The sequence below is a fragment of the Sceloporus undulatus genome, chromosome 1 (genome assembly GCF_019175285.1).
Source record: "Sceloporus undulatus isolate JIND9_A2432 ecotype Alabama chromosome 1, SceUnd_v1.1, whole genome shotgun sequence".
NCBI classification, from domain to species: Eukaryota; Metazoa; Chordata; class Lepidosauria; order Squamata; family Phrynosomatidae; genus Sceloporus; species Sceloporus undulatus.
In genome coordinates, this window is record NC_056522.1 from 257,571,457 (window position 1) to 257,590,839 (window position 19,383).

At 40.9% G+C, this 19,383-nt stretch overlaps 1 protein-coding gene across 1 annotated transcript in view; it reads left to right on the forward strand.

Annotated features, from left to right (window-relative positions):
- CD6 (CD6 molecule) overlaps positions 1-19,076 on the forward strand; it is a 74,406-nt gene extending 55,330 nt beyond the window's left edge. The window contains exons 4-11 of the mRNA XM_042445542.1: positions 641-946; positions 5,008-5,097; positions 6,659-6,808; positions 12,395-12,517; positions 13,514-13,615; positions 14,269-14,388; positions 16,250-16,363; positions 17,153-19,076. Coding sequence (XP_042301476.1) covers positions 641-946; positions 5,008-5,097; positions 6,659-6,808; positions 12,395-12,517; positions 13,514-13,615; positions 14,269-14,388; positions 16,250-16,363; positions 17,153-17,247 — 1,100 coding nt within the window. The 3' untranslated portion in view covers positions 17,248-19,076. The remainder of the gene's footprint in view (positions 1-640; positions 947-5,007; positions 5,098-6,658; positions 6,809-12,394; positions 12,518-13,513; positions 13,616-14,268; positions 14,389-16,249; positions 16,364-17,152) is intronic.
- Positions 19,077-19,383: the final 307 nt, after the last annotated feature.

Genomic DNA, 19,383 nt, shown 5'->3' on the forward strand with positions numbered 1-19,383 from the left:
TGGGGGAGTCCAGAACGGATCCCCTGCGTAAAGTAATGGTGCACAGTATTCCAAGTAAGGTCTGACCAAAGCAGACTAGAGTGACATTGTTATTTCCCTCAGTTTAGACACTACACTCCTATTGATGTCCTTGGGAACAGCAGAAAACAAGCTCACTTCATTTTCCACATTGTATAACAGTTTTACTTTGGATTCTGGAGATAATTTTGTGACTTGATGGATTATGGTAAAAATCTCATTCAAGAATTCTCTAATATCAAATGGACATATAAAAATCATTTTAAAAAATCAGAACTGGAATATTGCCATCTGCCTGCTATTAATTAGTTCATCACTTCTGCAAGTTATTGTTAGACATATAGAAAACAGGAGAGAGAACAAATGTCTTCTGATCAATGTGACAGCCCTGTTTAGTTTTAACAAGGACTACACTCTGTTTTACAGTTCTTATCACTTAAATGAATATATTGGACATGGGTCAAATACATGATACCAGCTGGATGTGCAGTTGTAGCTAGAATTTCACCTGTTCTTAGGCTCTGATGTTCAGTGGCACATTCCACTGTAAGATGACTGGCCACTTCCTAGCCATTTTCCCTTGGCTTACTCTGCCTCCTTTACTCTCCTACCATCTTCACAGATCACCAAGTGTGGCGGCTGACAAGAGGCTTAGATGCTTGCGCTGGGCGAGTGGAGGTCTATTATCGAGACATCTGGAACACAGTATGTGATAGTAGCTGGTACCAGGATGAGGCCAACGTCCTCTGCCGCTCCTTGGGCTGCAGTGAAAAGGCCTCAACCCCACGAGTGCCTTTCAACCACACACTGCTGGGCAAGATGTATTATGAATGCTCTGGAGATGAAGATTCACTCGCCAGTTGTAAATGGCGCTACAACAAAGCCACGCTGTGTGACCAGTTCAGAGCTGCTGGTGTGATATGTAATGGTAATTAGTGTCTGGACCTTAATCAGTCTCTGTGGCAAAGACCTTTTTAGGTGTTCTTCTCTGGAAAGTACAGTAGAATTGGCATAAGACTGCCACCACTTCCCAATACTGTCCTCATCCCTCTCTATGTACTGAGGGCTGGGTCTTTTGGTAAGGAACCTTTTGTCTCTGTTTTGTCTCCTTATACAATGTGGATCATTGGGTTTTCAGAGCTCCACATCACCTTGGAAGCCACAGAGAAAGACACAAAAGGCTCCCTGCTGGAAAACAAAAATCAGACCCTTGGCCTATGAAAGGTGATGAGGGGGTAACAAAGACACCATGCTTAGCCCCTATCTCATCCCTTTACTGTACGTTCAATCTGTCCTAAACAAGAGCACCTAAATAGGAGTTCTTCTGTCTTCACTTCTCTCTGATACAGGACTCAAGCACATAGGTAGATAATAGTAAAAACAAGCTACTTTGTCCACTAACATACCCCACTAACATCTACTTAGTGTTTCCCTGACAAAGTTAAAGGGCTTGCCTGCATTATTTATCTAATCAAATATTAAGCCTGGTTATGTGCCATCTTCAGAAGGTAAAGCTAAGAGCTAAGGGATTCTATGTTTCAAAACTTTCTTGACTGAAGACAGCCCAGATGCAAAATGAAGCCCAATGAGAAATCCTACAAGTCTGGGATTCAGTTCCATGAGGCCAGCATTATTCATGACCATGCAACATATTATCTTGTCTGTGGGTTCCTTGCTATTTTTAAAAAAATGCTTTTGGTACAAAAAGTAATATGTACATATGTTTCTGTGACAGAATTTACAGATGGATCTTAGGGTGATTTTACCAGTGACCAGGTAAACAGTCTGCTTTACCCATCTATCTGCTGGGATAGCTTTGTCCTAGTATAGTCCAACAAATGCTGCCACACAGAAGATACCTGCAAAGCACAAGAATAAGAAAAGAAGCAAACAACCAAAGGCAACCATTTAATTAGCCACTGCAGAGCAAAACAGTGGCATGTATGACTAGTACAATTACAATCTGTTACACTCCCCACCAATTCCTAAAGATGTTTACTATAACAGGTGGACAACATGCTTATCCAAGTAAATCATACAGGTGAATTGACTAAAGAAGGAGAGAGATATCAAGACTGTAGCTTTGTGACTTTTCCAGGAAGGACTGGGAAACCTGAATGATTTCCTGACTTCCTTTAAATTAAAAAAAGAAAAAGGAGGCCACTTTGAGACTAGGTTAGAATCACAGAGTTGGAAGGGATTGTGGTGGTAATTGTTCCAGCTCCCAGCTCAATGCAAAGCAGACTGACAGCATCCCTGACAGATGGACCTCCAGCCTCTACCTAGGCATCTTCAGAGAAGAAGCGTTTGCCACCTCACAGGGCTGTGTGCTCCACTGTCAAACATTTCTATTCATCAGGATGTTTCTCCTAATCTTTAATCAAAATCTGTTTCTGTTCATGAGTTCTAGCAATGAGCCTGCTCAATCATCTTATATATGACAAACCTTCAAGCATTTGAAAACTGCTATTATGCTTCCCCTTAATCTTCTCTTCTCCATGCCTTTCAGTTGTCCTTCATGAATCCCTCACCACCGTAGTTCTCACCTCTGCTTTGTCAAAGAGACACCATATTCTGGTTTCTTCTCCCTCCAGTTTTTCAAAGTCTTCTTCAAATCTGGCACAGTACTTCAGGTGCAGCCTGGCTGGTGCAGAAGATAGAGGAACTGTCAGGATTAACGAGCCAAGATTTGAGTAGCCAAGAAAATATTGCAGTGAGATTAACTGACAATTTATTTGGATTCCAAAACAGAGGTCTACTACAGACTAGTTAGTGTCAAATCTAAATTTCCCCAAAACAACGTTCCCTTTAAAACCCCTTGCCATCCAACTCCTCCTTCCTCAGCTTGCCATCCAGGTGCTTCAGACTTCATCAAAGGATTCTTTGAGGTGTCTATGCTTCCCTAACTCTGCTATCTCCTGCATCTGTCCCAGAAAGAAGTTACTTTGCTTGCCATAAACCCCTGATCCTAGGAAGTAAACAAAGTCATAAAACAACATCCCCTCTCGCCCATCTGTTCTGCCCATCATTTGGATAATAGTTCTTATTTCTCTTTAACTTCTCTATATCATTATACCCCCACATTGATCTTTCCCCTTTTCTCTCCTAACTTTTATAATGGCAGATCCATAAACTTCAGGATAATCATAACAGAAGTATATGGATATGACAGGAACTATATTCTGAACATCACGTTTCTGATAATTTGATCTACAATTGTATTAATCTTTTTAGTAGCTGTGTTATACAACTGGTTCATGATGGTCTATAACCAAAATAAATTGTATTCACTCATTCAGCTTATAAATATGATCCACTAAGACAGCTAGATCCTTTTCATATGTTTCACTGTCACACTAGGCCTCTTTCATCCTTACTTGTGCCTTTGACTTTTTGTACCTAAATGCAACACTTTACATTCCTTTCTATTGATCAGATTTTATTTTTATTTTTTTGGCTTTTCCCAGTGTCCCAGTTTGTCAAGGTCTGTTTGAATTCTTTGATTCAGTCTTCTGTGGTCTTAGCTGTTCCTTCCCATTTTTGTGGTATTTAGAAATTTGATAAGCATTCCCTAATCAATGCTCTCAGAGGAATGTGGTACTCAACTCATGAGTACTATTCAACCACCCCTCTTTTAGAGAGAGTCAGAAAAGAGACAGGGAAAGGGGGAGGATCAGTACAGGAAAGGCTACATGTGAGAAAGAAGGGACCGGATGGGGATGATGTAGCAGCCAAGAAGCAGGCACTAAGCTCAAAGATTAGAATTTAGAAAAGTTATTTTTGAACTAGAACTGCTGGAATCCCCCAGTCAACATGAGCACTGGTAATGGAAGCGGCACAACCATGCTGGCCAGGAGATCCTGAGAACTGTAGATGAAAAAACAGCTTTTCCAAACTTTGTCAAAACCACACACACACCCCACATCTCATTTTTTGAATGTCAGTGTTGTGTGATAGAAATAGCAGATTTATTTCTCATCCATCACAGAAATAAGAGTGTGGTTTTGTAGAAGTGTTCCATGCCAAGACTTCTCTTCCCTTCCCAATACAGATGGTAGCCATGTGATCCAAGGAGGGGTTGGTTTGCCTTCTGGCTTCCCTGCTGCTGCATGAGCTTCATGCCACAATGCTGTTTGGCATCCCTGGAAAGGGTGATTGAGATGTCATTTGGCAACTGTCCTGCTGCTACCATCTGGAAATGCCTGGATTGTGTGGCAAGAGTAGCAAGAAGGCCGTGCAGAAGCTACCATCACAACATCCATCACTTTTGGGGAGAGGGAACAGCTTTCAGTTGCCTCCAGTGGGAAGAGCTGTTTTTCTCAGTCAGTGATGTTCTCTTCTCCCTGATAAGTTTTTGTTACCTAGTGATAAAATTCCAGCCCATGCATCTGAGGAAGTAGGCTCAAGTCTCTGAAAGCTCATGTGACCAGCGTCTTTCTCTCAGTTAGTCTCAAAGGTACTACAGGATCCCTGTGCGTACTATTAGTGACTGATCCATGCAGCTGAGAAGTACCTAGCTTCCCCTTGGACAATTCCAGCACCCTCCAATATGTCCCACATTGGCTCCCAGATGCAGTCACTGGAAAATGTATTCTAGAGCAGGGACCAAGATATAGCTAGAGGGGGGCAAAGTGAGGGCATTGTGCACTCAAATAAGAATTCTACTCCCATTGAAATTTTCCTTATGTTCCCAAAGGGAGTAACACACTGAAAACTGTTGACACCTATAACTCTTATATTTGCTGTAGTCATATTCCTTTGATGCCTTCGTCTACTCTTTTTCTTTGGATGCCTAAACTGTATTTCTAAACGCTCAACTGAAGGTATTGCAGTGCCCTCATTTTGGATCCCTGTAGCTATACCCCTGAGTCTAGACAATCCCTTTATCTAATACCTCTGTCTCCCTCTCTATAGTCGTAAACATGTGTATTTCTAAAGCAGTGGTGTTGGCTCTTACCTCATCTAGGCTCCTCCCCCCTTGGATTTTAGGTTCATTGGGTTTGGGAAACCAGACAGATACAGCAGTGACAGAAGCAGTGACTCCAGCGGTGACTTCAGTCTCCCTCCTTCCCAATCCATGTAAGTTGAAGCAAGATGCTCTCTATTGTGGACAGCACTACTTCCACGCAAGCTAGCAGCATGTTGCATTATGAAGGAAAGGTATTTGCCTTGCAGCAATGAGGTTTCAAATGGTTTATAAGTCAGTACCACATCAGCAGCAAAATGAAGCAGAAGCATGATTCCCACCTGGCTGTCAGACACTTCCATAGGAACTATGTGGCACTATTCTTTCTTGTAAGGCAGGTTGGGCAATGATGGTGGGTCTTTGGGCCATTACCTCCTTCTGGGAACCTCTGGGGTCAATATGAACTGCCAAAAAGGGGCAGAGGAGGTGGGACAAAGGAACAAAATCTAAAACCAGAAATGGTCAGAAGTCTACTTCTGTTTTTTTTTTTTAATTGATATTTTTCAGTGTTAAATAGTTAAAGGGGATCCTGTCACTTATTTAAAAGGCAAATGACTACTCCAGAAGAAGGAGTTCACCCTTTTTGCCAGAGGAAAGGTGACCCAAAGAAATCAAGGGAGGGTGTCAGAATTCTCAAAAACAGTACCTGGGGGCCATTTACTATACTATGTTTATTGTGTGTTGTAAGCAGGTGGTGGCTGTGGAAGTGGGGGTAGACCCTACACTTATGAATGGCTGAACTTCTCTGATGACATAGAAAGCAGAATGAGCAGAACAGCTTCTGTCTGTCACTGGCTGAATAGAAAGTGCACAAGGATGCTTTTGATTAAGCTCCTCTAAAATGGTCCTAGAGAATGGGGCACAGCAGGCAAAATGGCCTAAGCAGCAGTGGAAAAATAGAAATCACAGTGCTATAAAGTGGAATCATAGTGCTATAATTGTACAGTATGAAAAGGTCCACCAACAAGGAGGATTAGAATTGGATGCATAATCTTTTGTTAGATCCCTAGCAAAAGGAGGGATCTAACAAAAGAAAAAAATGGGAGTGGAGTGAAGGAGTCATAATAATAGAGCCTGCTGAAATTACATTTTGAACTACCTTGCCCAGAATCTGGCACCTGTAGTCTAAAAAAACAGTATTTCCCAGCTCTGATATAGTCATTAGCAGAGCCCCAAAGAATTACAGTAGAGAGAGTACATGGCCAAATACTGTTGCTATCAAGATGATTTTTTCCACTAACAACAGTGAGGACTACAACCAAGTTTGGAAGAAACAGGAAAGTATGATAGGACATGACATGGCATGACTCTGCTAATTAAAAAATTCTCAGTACTTCTACCCTGGGAAACCTGGTTCAATTACACCAGTGAGTGAAACTAGTGATGGTATCATAGCTTTTTGTATGTTCACAATTACACCACAGTAGCAGATCTTGGAATTAACTTCTAGAATCCCCCATACTGACTGGGGATTCTGGTAGATAGCTGTAATTTGAAAAGTAATCTTTCCCCAGTTCTGCATGCTACACTTATCTGATTAAATAGATTTATCTATGTTAAGAAAAAGTAAAGAAAATATAGAAAATGAACAGATTTAAACACAACTTTTCCCCTGTCTTCCTTTCTTCTTGCCCCCCCCCCCCCCCCCCCACTTTTTATGTCTTCTATTTGTAGGTTGGACTAGACCTGAGAACTGGGACTTTAAACTGTCCTACCAGACACTGGGTGTCCTCTGCATCATCCTGGGCCTTCTCCTTTTTCTGGCCATCTTGAGTCACATCATCACCATTTTACTGAGCAGGCGAAAGAAAAATGGTACTCTTGGTATGGCAGATATTGCCAGCACCTCACAGAAGGGTCAGAAATTTTATGGGAGATATGGTGGGACATAGGTCTAGTGCACTGGATCTTGGGAAGCTATGGCAGGAGGGCTCGGTTTGAAATGCATGCCAGGTTCCCTTTGGGTTAAAAAACAGAATAAATTAAAAATATCATTGCCATGGATTCACACAGACACTAAAGAGGTGTCTTGAAATGTCAAAGTTTATCACTTCCATCATCTCCCTGATATCTTCAGAAAGATTCTGCTATGACCAGGCTATAATGCAAATTGAAATCAGCAAGCTGGGAGGGAGGGAGGGAGGGAAGGATGATGATGAGGCCAAGAAACTTCTCAAACAAAGGCACATAACCAAACCCAGAGCTTTTGGAAGTTATGTAGCTACCAGTACTGTAAATAGTTATAGGTTTGGGGGCCAGCAATGATGTAGATGGTACATTCCAAAAGGAATGTGGTGAGTAGAAACTTAATTGATACAACAAGTAACATTTTGCAGTTATTTGCATTTTAAGTGCTGGGGGGGGGGGGTAATAGAAAGTACAGTACTGTACCTGTGAGTCGCTTTGGGTACCATCACAAGAGTGGCATTACTAGGGTTGGCATCACCTGGTGCAGTAACTCATGGTGTCACTACCCCAGCTTAACCTCTTCCCATACCACATCATACATAATCTTTAGTAATTTTTTTGTACTATGTTACTCATAAATCGTATCACTGAATATAATGACAATAGTTGTGACATAAACAACTAGCAAAATTAAAATTATACTTTTAAATTACAGTATCATATGCACAGCCTAAATACATTTACACATACATAGTTTCATGTAGTTAAAGTGAAAATTTGGTACGATGTGATGTTTTTAAAGAAAATTTTTTAAAAATAAAATTAAATTTAAAATTTAAATTTATTTTTTAAAAAAATATTGATCTGTATAGGATAAAATACACTTATTTAAATTAATACATTTGTTCTCATTCATATAGGCAAATCCATAACTATCAACTGGTAACATGCAATAGATATCTTTGCCTACAAAGATTAACTTTTGGTTACAAATTCACAATTTAAGTTATCTAAATGTCCATCATCATCATCTTCTTTATCTTCTTCTTTATCTTCTTTATCCTTAACTTCGATGCTTGACTACATTATTTCTTCTTCTTATACTGTTATCCTACATAATCTGATATCTATAAAGTGATTTGCCATGTCAATTCAACTCTAAAGTAACCATCCTTTCTACTTTCTCACTCATTCAACATTCATAACAACATATAAATTACTTCGACTACTATTATTTAAAACACAAACAAACCTGGGACATCTCCTTTCTCCTCTCATTGAGCCTTGCCCCACCCACACTATTTCTTCAGTATTTTAAAGAGACTCAGGCAAATACAGTGGACCCTTGTTATCCTCTGGGGTTTGGTTCCAAGTTCCCCTGTGTATAACAAAATCTGTGGATGCTCAAGTCCCATTAAATATAGTGACATAGCAATATGGTGTCCCTTATAAAAAATGGAAAATCAAGGTTTGATATTTGAAATTTATACTTTTTTGGAACATTTTCAAACTGTGGATGCTTGAATCCATGTATAAAAAATCTGTGTATAAGAAGGGCCAACTGTACCACGGCCCATTTTTACCCAAAGGCGTAAAACACATTTGGTGGTGTCACCCCATTTAGAGTGTCACTTGGCGTGACCTGTATCCCTTGCCCTGTCCCCAGTAATGTTGATACTCAGGAGCAACGCAGAAAAGAAAGAAATAATAACAAAAAGGGAACAAGTAGCACAACAATCAATGTAATGAGTTAGCTTTTCAACACCACAATCACTAATGGGAATAAATTACTTCCAAAAAAAAAACCACCACCCAAATTCTGATCAAAGCACCAATTCCCTGTGGGGGCTTTCTCTGTGGGGGCCTGGTGTTTCTGATATGCTCACTGTCAGATAGACTGATGCAGTGACAAATGGTGGCTCCTATGTCAGTGGAGTAGTGAATCCACTCTGGGTATTATTCTGAACTTTAAATGAGCTAGCTAAAGTACTAAACACTTTTGGGGCTGGAGTTCATCATCTTTGATAGCTCTTTGTAAGTATGGACTAAAATCCAGAGTGGATTCACTATCCCACTGACATCAAAGCCATCATCTGCCAGCACTGGAATCATTAGACAGTATCAATAAACATCTCTTCCACAAGGGTTTGATGTACATTAATTTCACTACAAAGACTATTATGTTTAGCCAACTGGCTCCAGTTCATTGGTTTAGTTTCAGCTTGGTTCATGTCTTTTTCTGCAGAACCTACCAAACCAAGGACTTTAATCAGGCACTTGCCATCTAAGCCTCTAAGACAAAGATTGGAATCATGAACTTCAAGGCTTGTCTACCCACCCCCCAGCTATATTTGTACAGTGGAGGCATTCTTGGACAGCCCTGACATTCCCTGCTGGTTTTTTCCCCCAGGTGGAAAGAAAATAGCAAATTCTGGTAGCCTCCAGGAGTGGCAATGCTACTTGAAGACAAAGTTGGATGAACACCTTTCAAGAGCTCTGTAGCTGTGTATTCCTGCATGGCCCTTGTGTCCCCTTCCAACCATAAGATACGATCCTTCTATGTCGCATGTGTCTTTACAGTAAAACTGGCAGGCCCATACTACACATGTCTTGCTGTCCTGTTTGTGAATGTGTACCAGCAAATTATTTTATGCAACAACTCCAAGGCTGTTGCCTGGCACCAGCAGGATATATTTCACACATGCCTAAACAACTGCAATGACTTCTTTGAGAGCACAATTCAAAGTGCAGGCTTGCTTAAAGTCTTATACAGCTTAACATCAGGATATCTGAAGGATCATCCATATGCATGTGAGCCTGTCCAAACATTTTGGACATTTTCAGAGGCCTTCCTCTGCATACCCTTATGAGAGAGGTTTTTTTAAATTATTATTATTTTGACCTCCCATTTATGGAATGCTGTCCTCAGCCTACTCTGTTGTTCTTTTTGTGTCAGACCAAAAAAAAAAAAAGTCTTATTTTTTTCTATTTTTTGATCTGGCTAGAAAGTAATTGCTGATTCTATCTTGCTGTGTATTTATCTACTTTTTATTATTTTCATTTTACTTGCCAAGCTATCCTGAAAATATTTGATTAGTGTGGGTTCTTTCTTTTTTAACACTGAAGGATGAGATGAAAATTGGCATAACTGTAACATATGTATGCAACTGAAACTTTCTGATTCACATTTTATGCTGTACATTTTATGTGAACACACCAAATTTGTAATACCTAAATCTATAAACAGTCAGATGTAGATTTTATACACTGATACTTACACTTTCCTTAAGTTTGTGATCAAGGTATTGTGCATGAAAGCATGCCTACAAAACAGAAATGCTACAATAAAAGTGGGAGCAAAATGGTATATATTATGGAAAAGTCAGACAAAAATGCTTTTTCTTTAGGAAAATAGTTTGGGGAGAAGAACACATTTTGAAAACTTCATACAAAAATTAGCATTTGTTGAGATGTGTGCAAGAAAATATGTATGAAGTGTCATACAGAGTTTTAAAGGGGGGGAATTAAGTGGAAATGGGATGGAATGATCTTAACATTAGAAAAGGAGAAACAAACAAAACTGAGCTTGAGTCATAGGTTTGTTCATCCCTAAGAACAAATGTGAGTGTAACATCCAAACTCCACAAAACTCTGATACTTTTATTTGGGCCACCAAAATGCACAAAATTCATATTGCAAGCTTTCGAAGCTCCACAGGCTTCTTCATCATGCAGGGCATTAAAAATCATCCCTCCAGACCATCTTAACTGGCAACAGAAGTAACATCTCAGACAAACATAGGCCTGTGACTCTAACATCATCAGTTTTCCTCTGTATGATTTTTAACATCTTTCCCTGATGAAGCCAATGAAACGTCGAAAGCTTGCATGGTGTATTTTGTGCATTTTGGCTGGCCAATGAAGGTATCACTCCTTTGTAGAATTTGTTGTATTTGGCCCATAGTGGCACTGTTAATTCCTGGAGTTTGTGGCTTGCAGTGTATGAAGGTTCAAAGGGATCGAAGCGAGATTACAACATTAAAAATACAATACAGTTCAACACACGATAAAATCCTAATACTGGATTACACATCCCTGTCATCTTCTGGCCTGGAAGGGAGCGAAAGGACAGGCCCAATGCCATTGGGCCTGAAAAGGAAGAGCCCTCCCCTCCCTCCTTCCAACTGTCATCTTCTGGCCTAGAGGGAGCGAAAGGACAGGCCCAACGCCATCGGGCCTGAAGAGGAAGAGCCCTCCCCTCCCTCCTTCCAACTGTCATCTTCTGGCCTTAGAGGGAGTGAAAGGACAGGCTCAACGCCATTAGGCCTGGGCTTGATTAAGAAAAAGAGCCCTCCCTCCAGTCCATCTGCCTTGGTCCAGGCCTCAGAGGGAGAGAAGAATGCTGGACCTGATCACCTCCCCCCCCCTCACCATTCCCTTCTCCTTTTGTGTTGTGTCTTTTTAGATTGCAAGCCTGAGGGCAGGGAACTGTCTATTATCCCTTCTGTTGTAAGCCGCCCGGATTCCCAGTGATTGGGTGGCATATAAATAAATCCTATTATTATTATTATTATTATTATTATTATTATTATTAAACAGGATGTTATTTTTTAAAAAAACATGACAGTGTAAGTCACGGGCCTGCATTTTGTCAAGATGTGTTGTTCTGTGTTGAGATGGCATAGAGGGATATCTATGGGAGCAGGCCCCTCCTTCTTCTGGCCATATGGCACTGGGAACAAAAATGCCAGAGTCCAGAAAATATAATTTGAATTCCATTAGCAATACAAAAAGGTACTTCCTCTGAGATCCAAGATGTCTCCATTCCTTGTGAAGTCACAACTCCCTTTGTTAGGCAGAGAATACTGAATCTCTCAAGAGAAGCCTCCATGCTGTTGCATTAGGAAAATTGTTGGGTGCTGTTTTGGTAAAACATGCCAAATGTAGGCCCTGGACAGATGGGTGGCAAAACGCTGCCCCTCTTTGCTGCACAGCATTGCCACAGCAACCAAACGAGGCAGCAACACTGCACAACAAAAAAGAGCCACCTAGAGTGGCTCCTTTTTTGCGCCGTCATAAGGGCTACAACGGGCTCCCACATGTCATGGATGTGCACCCTGTATGGGCAGGGTCGTGCAATCATGGTGGTGCCCACATGTCATAGGGCTTGGGAGCGTGTGGATTAACTTCAACAATAAAGTCTCAGTCCATTGTCTCCCTTTTTAGGATTCTCCTGTAGAGGCTAAAATGTGATATCTTCACATCAAAACATGTTCAGGGGTCGATGTGTTGGCCATATAGCAAAGTACAATAGCATCCAAAATCCACAAAACAGTGATACCTTTATTCACCCAATCAAAATGTACAAAATACATTATGTAAGCTTGGGACGTTACTATTAACGTGTCTTCTGATGGCTGAACAGAATGCCTGTAGGCAAAAGGGGAGCCTGTGCCTCTTTGGAGGCAGTTTTACAGCATGTAACTTGCAGTTCTATTTGCAGATTGTACCATTTCCTCTACTTCAATATCTGCCCCAGTCCTGGTGAATCACAGTGTGCAAGTCTCAACCACTGGAGTGCATAATGACTATCGGGAAATCTCCACAAGCCTCCCCAAAGGAGAAGGTAGTGACAGCTGCAGTTTGCTTGCCTGCGTTATGTGGTCCTCCACTTTCCCCTCATGTAGTAGTAACTTTCTCTCTTTCTCCTTCCTTCCTTCCCTCCTTCCCTTCCTTTCTCAGTCTCACCCACCATCACCACCTCTCTTCCTAGCACTTAACTCTTAGTTATTTTAATCCTAGATTTATATGTTTTAATTTATATATTTAAATGGTTATATATATTTTAATCTATGTTGTACCCTCCCTTGAAGCTTGGGGAAAGGCTGGCAAGAAATTTATTATTACTATTGTTGTTGTTGTTGTTGTTATTCCCACATTTGATGGTTTAGTCGAGAATCTATGAGGCTTTTCTTGGCTCAAAGGCAGGTTCAGAATTCTATTTTGAGAAGCCAAAATATTTTTTATGGGAATCACCTTCTTGCTTCCATCTGAGTTTGCCAAAATTGAACAATTTTATTTTTATAAGAAGGGAGGAGTGTGATATACACATAGCACCATTCTGGAAAGAAAGTTACAGGCATAAAATCTAGCATATAGTAATTAAGATACATATCGTATCTCAATAGCAGTAACAATACCAGGATGTATGTGTTACAATGACAATGCTTTATGAATGGTCACACTGTGATTATTTTATGCACATTTGAGCTTTAGCATTTGTCTCACAGTCTATATATTTTGCATTTCACTTCCTTCTGCTCTCTTTACGTATTCAAAATGTGATGCTATTATATAATTGTCAGTTTTTAATGGGTTGCAAACTCTTTTGATTAATACCTTCGTGTGGTTTGGTTTAGTTCTGGTACTTCAAAAGGGTTTTCCTTCTTATCCATAGATGTTGATACATGTGTTTTCCAAAATACTTTTGCAATGAGGAGGGGCCTTCAGTCAGACTTCTAGTGCCTTAAAAGTTCATAACTACACCAGGGAATGTCAAGTGCTTGTTTTAACAAACTCTGGGATGCTTTCCCATGACTAATCCTGATGTTCTCCCTTTCAGCAACAGCAGCAAAACCTACACCTCTTAGTGAAGATTCTGACTCTGACTATGAACGCTATGATTTCAGTGACAAGCCCCCTGTGGCACTCTCCACTTTCTACAGTGAGTATCTTGCTACCACTCTGTCTGCCAGACAAACAGATAGGTATCTGCAGGCTCTCTGAGCCCCAAACAGGTTTTCTGCAGAAGATCCAAGACATCTACATTTTTAATCAATGGAAAAGGCCTCAGGAAGCACTGAAATGCAATGTTGATTTTTCCCCCCGTGTGATGTTTTCCTAATCTAAATCCTCCTCTTCTTCCAAAGCGTTGAGATCCCTTGGAAGGGAAAATATGATATGTATTTTTCCCCATGGGACTAAAAAGGGTGTTAGATGAGGAGAATGATGTGGGGCTCCTTCTCCAACACTGTTCTGTTATTAGTTTAATATTGTTTTAATCTCAGGTTTGTACATGTTTCAACTGTGTGTGCTTTTACTGTAATTTTTGTACATGTTTATATTAAATTGCATATTCTTTTTGTAAGTCACCTTCAGTCCCAGTGTGGGAGAAAGGCAGGATATAAATAAAAGGATGCATGGATGGATGGCACTTTTCCAAGCTCTGAGTAGGGTGGTAGTCTACATGTCGCCCAACCCAAAAGTTTTTAAAGCTGTTCCAAGGAGGGATGTGACAGCCTTGCTGCTTTCTTGCCCTTCTCCTCCAAGCATCTGTCTCTGAGAACTTGACGAGCTCTGTTTGGCCACCATTTTCAGATTCTCTCCGGCATCGGGCACTTGAGGAAAACTTTCCTCCTTGCAATTTTAGCATTTCTGATGTGCCCAGAGGGGATGAGACCAAGCATCCAGCTTTGAAGGGCCACAATCCACAGGAAGGTGAGACATTTTCTACACATCTTTTTTTTTTTTTTGTATGATAAATATGTTTCCTTCCAAACTGTTACACTGGAGCCAGACCTCTTTCCTTTCTGTCAAATGTAACGTATAAGTTTAATATCCTGTGTGAAAGATCCTATAGTGCACTTCTCAGATGGCATCTTGTTCCACTGGCAACATCCTGGATTATTTACTCATGGAGTCAAACTGGGCTGGCACCAAGAATACATAATATGGTACCATGAGCAGAACATGGGGAGGGCACTACAAGTCCCCTAGCCACCCAGCCAAACTGAGCAGAGGCTAGTAGCGTTATCATACTAGATGAATCCTGCACAGAAACAGGATTTTAAAAGTAGGGGGAAAAACGCAAATGTGGGAAGTTTTTTAGACGTGTTTGTACCAAAGACAAATAACGTGAAAATAAAGCAAAAGGAAAGTCGACAAAAATGACATCTTTTACTTTCGGAAGTTCCCAAAAGTAAAAAGGTGTCATTTTTGTTGACTTTCCATTTGCTTTATTTTCACGTTATTACTCTTTAGAAGAAACATTGTCTGAAAAACGTCCTGTATTTGTGGGTTTTTTCTACTTTTAAATCCTGTTTCTGCCCAGGATTCATCTGGTGTGATAAGGTCCTATGCTGGATGGGTAATTTTAAGAGTTCTCTAAAAAAGTAAGTTTTTCAAATTCTGGCAATGAGAAATCTAACATTCTCTCCATGTGGCGGCTTCTTCTCTCTCTCCCTCCTTCTATGGCACACCATTTTCAAAATGGAAAGTAAAGTCACACAATATTTGCACAGAATATTTGGCAGTTTGCAGTGCTCAGTAGAGAAAGGGAAACCAAAGGATTATAAGATCTCATGGTTTTCTCCATTTAAGCTTCAGGTAGCATTGGAGGTGTTTGCCTCCCAAGTGTTTGCCTTAGGCCACAAACACCTACCAGATAATGCCTTGCATATGTTTACATGTTTACCACTTATCTTTAAGTGTTTGGAACCCATATGTTTCCCTTCATATTTCATGGTGTTCACCAAGACATCCTCCCCTTGTATGTTCTCAGACAAAGGTAAACTGCAAGTCACCTCCAAGCAGATTGCCAGTTCATCTCTGTCTCAGCAGTAGCATCACTAGCATTAGTGTCACCCAGTGCAGGTGCCTGGAAGGAAATTGTGGTGGTGTAGGGGTGGCCTGCCCAATCCTTCCTGGTCCCCTTCCCCTCCTGTTGTCTCACTTGCCTGATCCCCATCCCCAGCCAGACACCACCTGCTCAGAAGCCGACCCAGGGCTGTCAGGGGCTGAGTAGGCAGCCAGGCAAGTGAGGGAGCTAGAGGGGATGGAACTAGGGACATGCACTGCTTTTCTCTGATGCCTCGACTCCCTCATCGAAGAGAGCCATGGCACTGGACAAGGTGAGAGTGGAAGGAGGAGGGTCCAACCAGGTGTCACCCCTTCTCAGACGTGTTACCTGGTGTGGACCACACACCCCTGATGACACCCCTGTGATAATGAGAAACATGCAGAAGTATCCACAGCTGCCTTATGAAGAATTATCAATTAAAAGTGTACTAAATGATTAGCACTAAAAATATATTAAGACAGCAATTGTCATTAAGCCCTCCCAGAAATAATAACATCTGCCTGCAATCTCTCCTATGCATGCTAACTTGGGGGTTACCTCCACTGAATAAATGGAGGACTCTTGTACTTGTTAGAGTCTTCATATTTAAGAGTGCTCTCCCTCAGCAAACACTCTACAAAAGTAGGCAAAATTAATAACAACTTGCCTGCCAATGTTGAGTCCTCCACTTTAAAAATAGTTCTGGGGGCCCTGTCTCAACATATTCATGGTTTTCTCCAGTAGGACCTATAGCTGAAGACAGTGACAGCACATCATCTGGAGATGCAGAATGGTATGAGAACATCCAAAGACCAGAATGCCAGGGAGACCATCCAGGAAACGGGTCGTTTGGAAGTGAGTAGCAACGGAAACATTGAGCCTTCAATTAGCTAGTAGATTTATTTGTTCAACTGGAAGTCATCACGGAGTAAAACATCATTGTCACTTTTTTAAACATTACGAACAAACATAAAATATACCTTGCTAGCCCTAGCACATTATTAATGATAAACAGGGTTTTTATAAGGACTTTGGTCCAAAACACACTGCAGAAATAATCCAGTTTGAGACTGTTTTAACTGCCCTGGCTCAGTGTTGGGGAATTTTGGGAACTGCAATTTTGTGGGCCATTTAGCCTTCTCTGTCAGAGAGCTCTGGTGCCACAATTAACTACAGTTCCCAGAATTCCCTAATACTGAGACAGGGCAGTTAAAGAGTCTCAAACTGGATTATTTCAGCCGTGTGTTTTAGACTTCTATCACCTAGTCATTTCTGAAGTGGGATAGCTATTCACTGTCATACATGAGCTCCCAGCAAAACACAAAGGATGGTTTGAGCCAGGAATAACCAGTTTATAGAGTGTCAGAGGCCACTTTCTTATCCAGATGCTGTTGTTTCCAAGTCAGATGTGTTTATTGCCATTCTTATAAGTAACATTATGTTATGTAACAAAGTTGGTGCCACTGAGCAGCAAAGCTTTGTCAGCATGACACATGTACCCCGTGAGATCACCCCAAAAAAGCAATGCAGCTGGAAAGTTAGGTCATCAAATATCTCCGCTAGCTCTTAGCTTCTTCCTTCAGAGATGAGTCCATCTGCTTCTTGGCCACTGACTCAACTGCACTTCTTATTTCTTTGCTTCAGGCCTGACAACTTTTTCCAGACCTTTGGTGAACTGTGAGACCAGGCCTGGGAATGGCTCCTTCAACAGCAGTGATTATGATGACATGTGGTCTTGAGAGGCCAACTTGTGCCAGAGATGTAGCTCCATCTGTTTTTAGTTCTCTTTCAGAAACAGCCAAAGATGGATAAGACTGCGAGGACTGAGGAGGCTTTATTGCCACATGGGGAATCCAGCATTTTGAAAGAAGGCCAAGTAACCTCTGAATCAAAGCCTACTACCAAAGATATTTCACTGCCCATCCCAAGATTAACTAGAAATATGTAGTACTCACACAGAGACACTACTTTCCAATTCTTGCTGTTTCGTGAGAAGGGCACGAGTTCTGTTCTGAGATTCCCCTTACCTGTTTTAATTTTGCCAGCCAGTGATATATGATCTTAAAGTAGCTGAAATGGATATTCCTAAGAGCCTAGAACTTGGATTCAAGCTTCAAAATATAGGCAGCTGAGACAAAAGCTTCCAGAAGTAAGCACCAACTAATCATCATCCACTATGTTACATCATCAGCAATTTGTATGATACAAGAAAGGGGGATGCTAAACTGGTTCTTATTCTAGGGATTGAATCCCCACTAACACAGTTCACAAAGATATTTTCTTCATTGGGAAGAGCTCCTATTTAATTGCCAATGAATACTTGGGTTTCCTGGATACACTTGCAGTTTCTGCCAACAATTAGATGTCAGTACAGTTGATGGAATTAGATGTCATTGTTGCTCCAGCTGAAAGACAGGTAGCTACATTTAGCCCTCATATCCATGGATTTTTTATTGAAGCATCCACTGATTGAAAATATTCCAAAAAATATTCCAGAAAGCCATTTTATTTTGCCATTTTATATAAAGGTTACCATTTTAATATGCCATTGTTTTTAATGGGACTTGAACATCCATGGATTTGGGTATCCATGGGGACTCCTAAAATCAAACCTATGGATACCAAGGGCCCACTGTACAATGTTGTGGATACCCTCTGTGTCCTGATCCCATCCCCCAAAACCCAGGCAGCCATATGGAGAGATGGATTTCTGGTGAGTGGGGCACTGGAGGATTATGCATCCAACCCCTCTCTTGCTAGAAAGTGGCAGTGAGAAGACCAGAAGGCAGGACCCCTGTGGCGTTTTCTTGCAACTCCTCATCACACCATGGCTCACTGGCAAGAGGGGGATGGATGCATCACCCTTCAGCACCCCACTCACCAGCACCATAGGACTCTGGTCTTTGGTGTGGCTGACAGGATTTAAGGTGAGTTTTGGGGTCATTAAACGTAAATACCAAATAGTTTTTAGGTTGTAAGACTAGCTCATGGCATCATTATTGTCTCATAGAATGATAACTTTTTTTTTCAAATGAGAGGAATACTAGGCATCACTGAAACCTTCAGAAACAGCCTCGGGGAACTAGCATGCGGCCTACTGGTCACACATTCTCCTGGTTTAAGGTGCCACAAGACTCTTGGTTACAACAAACACAAATACACTTGTCCTCCTATGTCCCCCCCCCCCCCCCGCCAAAAAAAAGATGTTTTGTACTTTTGCAAACCTTCTCCCTTTCTGAACAAGCCTGCCAATAGTGCCTTGTGAGTGAGTGCTGCTGCTTTGGCTCTATATGAGCAATGACATCCATCTCTGATTTTTGGAAACACAGGGAGGAAGCTGTGGCCTAAGAAAAAGAGGAGATGGATATCCACAAGGCAAGTATCAGAAAAGAGCTGGAGAAATTGCTGGTTAGCTAAAAATCCATGGGACATGTCCCCAGACTGAATCTGGCTAAGCTCCATTTCTGCTAACCTTTCAATATGGCCTAAGAAAGATTTTTTACCCTTATATGATTGATGTGAAAAATTGTTTTATTTGATCATACACAAAATTTTATTAAAAAGTGATTGTGACAAATGTATTTTGTATATGGTATTTGTTTCATTTTGAAAAGTTCTCATATTGAGGTCCACAAAGACTCCATAGAAATTTAGTGTGTTATGATGTTACAGTCAACACAAATAACAAGAAAATTCAAATAAAAATTAAAACTCAATAGATTATGAGAGATTGGGAAAGAAAATAAGAGGAATTGGAAATCAAAGCACAAAAGAAATAGAATTTTTAAAAGTCAGCAAATGTGATCTGGATTTTTAAATTCTAGTTCAACTGGCAGAAGTTTTTCTCAGAATTTTTCTCAGAAAGGAATTTCAGA